At 47.4% G+C, this 7,062-nt stretch overlaps 1 protein-coding gene across 1 annotated transcript in view; it reads right to left on the bottom strand.

The window, feature by feature from the left end:
- Positions 1-354: 354 nt before the first annotated feature.
- The window catches only part of LOC134437450 (putative uncharacterized protein DDB_G0290521), an 18,951-nt gene continuing 12,243 nt past the window's right edge, over positions 355-7,062 (bottom strand). Inside the window, exon 9 of the mRNA XM_063186941.1 lies at positions 355-4,179. Within this exon, the coding sequence (XP_063043011.1) occupies positions 4,166-4,179 (14 nt within the window). The 3' untranslated portion in view covers positions 355-4,165. The remainder of the gene's footprint in view (positions 4,180-7,062) is intronic.

Genomic DNA, 7,062 nt, shown 5'->3' with positions numbered 1-7,062 from the left:
AAACCCAACTCACAGCCAAAGCTAGAATGCTACTTTGCCATTCATTTACATGACACGTCGCTGGCGTGAAAAATACGCTCGAGTTCTATTTTCCAAATGCAGCTCGGCGCGGACCCGGCTTGGTGTGTAAGGACAGATATGTTTCAATGTATTTTCCCCCGACGCCAGTAAAAAAACGCGGATGTTCCGCGAAGCTCTACTGGCCTAGTGTGTAAGGGGTCTTACAGGTACAATTATGTCGTCATTGAAAATAGATTTTTTAAAGTCGCTGGAATGTCCAAAAATTCGTTAGATGGGGTTTTTAGTCACCAGAGATGGCTAAAGACGCTAAATCAACAACACTGGAGTGTTAACAGATTTTTATTTTTTATTAAGAGGGCTTACAGTAGATTCAGAGATGACAATGCATAGTTTGTGAAAATTTTATTCTAGTACTGACTTCTTATGGGCGTGCAGGCACAACTAAATTTTATGTAATACAGAGATCAACAAAATCATGAATGTACAAATAAAAGCAAACAAACAACATCAAAAATCAACAACAAATATGCGCCATAACCTCAGCAGTTTACATGAATGCAACAAGTGTGTATTGTGTCTATGGTATTTGGTGAACTGTTAACTGTTTTTGTTTGATTTAAATAATTGATTCATGCTATAGGATAGACAGTAGATAGTTTATTAAACAGCAGTAACAGTGATTGACAGCAGTGAAACACAGCTGTTGGCCTACTTATGAAGAGCATGTTTTCCCGAAATAGCTTTGAACGGTAACATGCCCACATAACACACAGCATGAATGAAATAGGTTTTAAAGCAAGATACAAAATGTGTACATGCCTACAATTCAAAGACAAGACACATGGACATTTTACGTCTGAATGGAAACTGTGTCTGTAGTAAATTGTGAAAAGTCAAAATGCAAGGCACAGCATTTGCCTGCAAGGCAGCACACTAGCAACATAATTGTCTGGAAAAAGCTTTGAACATAAAAGTACAAGTTTTTTTCCTTTTTTAAAGTTTTTTTTTGTTGTTGCTTTTTGAGCCTTTATTAATGACCAGTTTTGCCAGATTGGGCTGTTTCCCGCCCAATTGGGCTGCTTAGGATGGCCGTGTGTGTGAAAAAATGGCATTTAGCAGAAAAACCCGCCCAATTTTTGCCATAGAAATCAATAGAATTGGGCGGGATTTTGTGCTTCTATGAGGGTTTTAAGCATTTTTTTTGGACTGGAAATCATCAGCCTCATCTGGCAACCCTGTTACTGGCAGGGCAGTGAGATAGACAGCAAAGCAAGAGGGGAGGGAGAGACGTGGAAGGGCCGGCAAAGCAAGAGGGGAGGGAGAGACGTGGAAGGGCCGGCAAAGCAAGAGGGGAGGGAGAGACGTGGAAGGGCCGGCAAAGGACCCTGGCTAGACTCGAACCCGGGCCGCCGGGTGTAACAGTGCAGTGCCCAACTGCTTCAGCCACGGCAAGGCCAAAAAGTAAAAGTTCTGAACATAAAACATAGCCTGGTGAACCAGCGCCACCCGCTGGACGGCAAAATGTTTTGTCTACGGGTGGGTCTGGCCTCGCATAATGATTCAATGAAGCCAGAATGCCATGAATCTGGCAAACCAATTACAACGCAAAGATGTGTTTTGAATCAAAGTGGGCAGGGTTTTGAGGGAAGGTTGTTCTCATCAACAATCTTCGGATGTATTATGCATCAAGGCCAGACTAAATTAGACATCCACATTTAGTCTGGTTTATCAGGCTACATAAAACACATTACAACAAATGACTTCAACACACTGACTGCTATGGGGCAACCAGGTTGTAATTTCTACATCCCCACACCAGCCATTATTGGTTTGAATAATTGCCAATTGAACACACCTGTTGCTCGTTAACACAGCTTGTTAGTGAGCTCACCTGTGCTGACGAGGAGGGTGGCACTGGATACTCATGAACGGCCATCCGGGTACTTTGCTCTTAAATTTGCGTTACGCCCCTTTATGGGTGAAAACAAACCGAATGTCTCATTGACTTACATGCTAAATCGGCTAGCCTAAATGAACACATTCCATGCTTCAGCCACGGCTGTTTGGCTATATTATTTGAACAGCCGGCAACACAACACGTTTTCGGCATGTTGCGCGTGAACAACGATAGTTAACAGGTCTGTATCTTACGTTTATTAAACCCCAACATCACCAATTGACTTGCATGGGTTGTTTTCCCCCACAAATGGGCGTAACGCACATGGACAACGTCACGCCGTTCATGAGTATTGAAAGTTGCTGAGCCCGAGTTGCAGTAGCTTATTACGACAATGATTATGTTTACATGGCGTTTTTAATTAATCATTCAGAATCAAATAGCTCCGTCGAGTTTACTTCGATCTTTCAGTTAATTCTGAATTAAGAAGTGTTGAGGTTTTCAAAGCGGAATAAAGATTTATTCAGAATTAAAGTGAGCTAATTCAGAATGAAATGTCTCATGTAAACGTAGCAACTATGTTCAATCCAAAAATCCAGTTCAGAAATAAAAACCCTGCCAATTTTCCCTCCAACAAACATCAATGAGAAAGGCCCAAATATAATACAGCAGATTTTTTGTGTATTCAGTGTAAGAGACCGTGTGTACAGCAAGATTATATACTGACAAATTACTGACATAATATACTGACAAAGACAGGCAATGGGAACGATCCATTTTGTCAGTGGATTGCATATCAAAACAAAACAAAAACAAACACATATACAAAAAAAACAAATGTTTTTTTTGGATTTGAATAGAACCATCCTGCCCTATAAAATAGTTTCTTATTGGTTAACAAATGAAATGGTTACTAAGGTTTGCCTATCAGTCACGCTGTATACACGTTAGCCTATGCACACAGTATCATGTTTCATCTAAGCAATACACACATAACTGGTTCTCATGTGCTCTATTTACCATTTGACTTAACCAGGGTGCGTTTCTCGACAATGTCATAGCTAACTAAGGTAGCAACTTACTTGGTTGCAATGCAATTTCCCATGAAGAACCAAGGAATATGCTAACTGGTTAGCAATGATGCTTTCGAGAAACTGGGTACAGAGGCGGTCATGCTGGACTGAGGCGCTGTTTCCACGTAGCTAGATATTTTTTATATGTGGATATTTTTAATTCTCCTGGTTGCATTGGTTTTGCATTGGTTTTGGCCTTCCGTTTCCACGTAGCAGATATTTAAAATCCAGGTATAAAAAGCAGGAGAAAAAAATATCCTATTTAGGGGGCTGAAACACATTTGTTACAATGGAGGATTTATTTTTATCCACATGTTGCGTTTACACCTAAACAGGAGAAAAAAATACCCTGCTAAAATAAATATCCTGCTACGTGGAAACAGCACCTGAGTAGAGGTCCATGCCTTCCCTTTCCTTTTTTCTGCCTGTGATGTCAACATCGACTGTGATGTTGCTAATCAATCATTCCTCTTCGATATCAAATGTTGTAGTGAACTGGCTGAAAGCAGTAACATGTGGGGCAGCAGGACTTGTGCTCTCTGATATCACCCTGATGTGGTCATAGTGATAACTAGTGGCAACCTGGATACAGAAGCTACAATCCTGTGCCACATATTCAAAATGACCTTGTTTGACCTGCCCAATTTAACAATTCCCTGATTGAATTGGGAAGGTAAAAGCAGGCAATTTGGAATCTGTGGCACTGGATTGTAAATCTAGGTTGAATCCAGCTTGCCCATCATGCACATCCTGTGGGGTATTCCAAGAACATGGCTCAGTAGTAAAACAGGTGAAGTTGACCTTGGCTTGAGGTTGTGGTAAATCATATCACATAGAAGGGCCTGGAGGCCTTAACCAGCTGGTATATTTCGACTTCGTCTCTGAAAACGGAACACCGTCACATGTAGTCTGGCTATTGAGTTTACATTTTGTTGAATAACTGGGCTATCTGTTAGCAGGTTTAGCACTTCCTGTAAGGTAACTAAGCCTGTTTTGTGATCACTTAAGCATGTTCTTGGACTACTCCTCAGGTCATAGTAGGATGTATCCACTCCTCGTCCTCCGGTTTTGGACTTGGGGGGTGTAGCCAGGGGGTCGGTAGTGTTGTCATGGTGACCTTCAGCCAGGCCAGGGTCGGTAGTGTTCCGCTGTGACCTTCCAGATGACCTTCAGATTATCGGGCGGCCGCTGAAGAGGAAGCACAAGGACACAGTGACCTTCAGGAATCAACTCTCTTCTCTCTCTCTCTCACACTCAAACACACACACACACACACACACACACACACATGGACATACACACACATAAACATGTACACACAAGTTAAACTACTACCCCCTTCCAGTAAACACATGTAATAGATGGTGCCATGATAGCATCTGGCCTCTCTACAAGGTCTCCATCTGACTCACATTGCCTGGGGGGGGGGGGTCACCCTTCCTGGGAGTGGGGGGTGGGGGCACCCTTCCTGTTCCTAAATAACTCTGTCAATCTATAAGGGTGTCAGGACCACAAGGGGAGTCGTAGAGGTAATGCAGTACCAGGTATTGCATTTTATAGATGGTGGCTGACTGTATATTGCCCCTTCCTCCTCTCCCCTTCCTTCTCTCTCCTTCCTCTCTGCAAGTCTTCACTGGCTGTATTGCCCCCTTCCTCCTCTCCTCTTCCTCCTCTCTCCTTCCTCCTCTCTCCTTCCTCTCTGCAAGGCACCTAACCCCTATTGCTCCCTTCCCCTCTGCAAGGCACCTTCCTCCTCTCCTCTTCCTCCTCTCCCTCCTCCTCTCCTCTTCCTCCTCTCCCCTTCCTCCTCTCTCCCTCCTCCTCTCCTCTTCCTCCTCCTCTCTCCTTCCTCCTCTCTCCTCCTCTCCTCTTCCTCCTCTCCCTCCCCTCCTCTCTCCTTCCTCCTCCTCTCCTCCCTCCTCTCTCCTTCCTCCTCCCCCCTTCCTCCTCTCTCCTCCTCTCCTCTTCCTCCTCTCCCTCCCCTCCTCTCTCCTCTTCCTCCTCTCCTCTTCCTCCTCTCCTTCTCCTTCCTCCTCCTCTCCCCTTCCTCCTCTCCTTCCTCCTCCCCTTCCTCTCTGCAAGGCTCCTAACCCCTACTGCTCCCTTCCCCTCTTCAAGGCACCTTCCCCCTCTCTCCTCTCTCCTTCCTCCTCTCTCCTTCCTCCTCTCTCCTTCCCCCTCTCTCCTCTCTCCTTCCTCCTCTCTCCTTCCTCTCTGCAAGGCACCTAACCCCAGGTTGCCCTCTGCAAGGCACCTTCCTCCTCTCTCCTTCCTCCTTCCCCCTCTCTTCTTCCTCCTCTCTCCTTCCTCCTCTCTCCTTCCCCCTCTCTCCTCTCTCCTTCCTCCTCTCCTTCCTCCTCTCCTCTTCCTCCTTCCTCCTCTCCTCTTCCTCCTCCTCTCCTCTCCTCTCTCCTTCCTCCTCTCTCTTTCCTCCTCCTCTCCTCTCCTCTTCCTCCTCTCCTCCTCTCCTCTCCCCTTCCTCCTCTCCTCTTCCTCCTTCCTCCTCTCTTCTTCCTCCTCCTCTCCTTCCTCCTCTCTCCTTCCTCCTCTCTCCTTCCTCCTCTCCTCTTCCTCCTCTCCTCTTCCTCCTCTCCTCTTCCTCCTCTCCTCTTCCTCCTCTCCCCTTCCTCCTCTCCTCTTCCTCCTCTCCCCATTCCTCCTCCTCTTCTTCCTCTCCACTTCCTCTCCCCTTCCTCCTCTCTCCATTCCCTCTCCCCTTCCTCCTCCCTCCTTCCTCCTCTCCCCTTCCTCCTCTCCTCTTCCTCCTCTCTCCTTCCTCCCCTCTCCTTCCTCCTCCTCTCTCCTTCCTCCTTCCTTCTCTCTCCTCTCCTCTCCCTCCTGCCTCTCCCTCCTCTCCCTCCCTCCTGCCTCCTCTCCCTCCTCCTCTCTCTCCCTCCTCCTCTCCCTCCTCCTCTCCCTCCTGCCTCCTCTCTCCTTCCTCCTCCTCTCCTCCCTCCTCTCTCCTTCCTCCTCCCCCCTTCCTCCTCTCTCCTCCTCTCCTCTTCCTCCTTCCTCTTCCTCCTCCTCCTCTCTCCCTCCTCCTCTCCTCTTCCTCCTCTCCTTCCTCCTCCTCTCCCTCTTCCTCTCTCCTTCCTTCTCTCCTCCTCCTCTCCTTCCTCTCCTCTCCTCTTCCTCCTCTCTCCTTCCCCTCTGCAAGACAGCTTCCTCCTCTTCACCTAACCCCTATTGCCCCTAACTCCTCTCTCCTTCCTCCTCTCTCCTCCTCTCTCCTCTTCCTCCTTCCTCTCTCCTCCTTCCTCCTCCCTCCTCCTTCCTCCTCTCTCCTTCCTCCTCCTCCTCATCCTCTCTGCAAGGCTCCTAACCCCTACTCCCCCCCCCCTCATCTCCCCTTCCTCCTCTCTTCCTCATCCTCCTCTGCAGGCTCCTAACCCCAGGTTGCCCCCTGCCATTGCCTCTCTGCAATGTATCCATCTGACCCCACATCGCCTCGGGGGGTGGGGGGGGGGTGACGGGGCACCCTTTCTGGGGGTGGGTCAGGGGTGCAGCTACTCATTTCTGGGGGGGGGGTATGCGAGAACTATTTTGGTGCACCCCCCCCCCCCCCCCCCAAAAAAAAAAAACACTTAAAGCGATGGTTCGGAGTAGAATCACCCTAATGCCATTTGAACCGTGACACCGTCGACGGATGTTTAGCAGCAGAAAAGCTAATCGTCTCGTGTGTTGTTACTAATAAACTCCTGGACTATGTACAAAGTTTCAAATTCATCTTTTTGTGAGTACAAACCACATTTGTTATACTGTAGAAGTTTGGTGTCATGACATGTTATTTTTGTGGGGAAAGTTTGGAGACGGTGCCCAAGATCCATATGCGCTTGAGTCAAGCTATCCGGAATAAACATCGAATAACACGGCAACTCTGTTGATGTAAGCCTGCGGCAGAAAACACTTCGGGTGTAAAGGTGGATGGGTGTCACGGTTCAAATGGCATTAGGGTGATTCTACTCCGAACCATCGCTTTAATAATTATTTGGCGCCCTCCAATGCCCTCTCTTTGGCGCCCCCCTCTCTCTGGCGCCCCCCTGCAACGCATACATCGCATATACTGTAGTT

The sequence above is a fragment of the Engraulis encrasicolus genome, chromosome 21 (genome assembly GCF_034702125.1).
Source record: "Engraulis encrasicolus isolate BLACKSEA-1 chromosome 21, IST_EnEncr_1.0, whole genome shotgun sequence".
Taxonomy (NCBI): Eukaryota; Metazoa; Chordata; class Actinopteri; order Clupeiformes; family Engraulidae; genus Engraulis; species Engraulis encrasicolus.
Note: the sequence above shows the minus strand (reverse complement) of the source record. Positions and strands in the feature narration are given on the sequence as shown.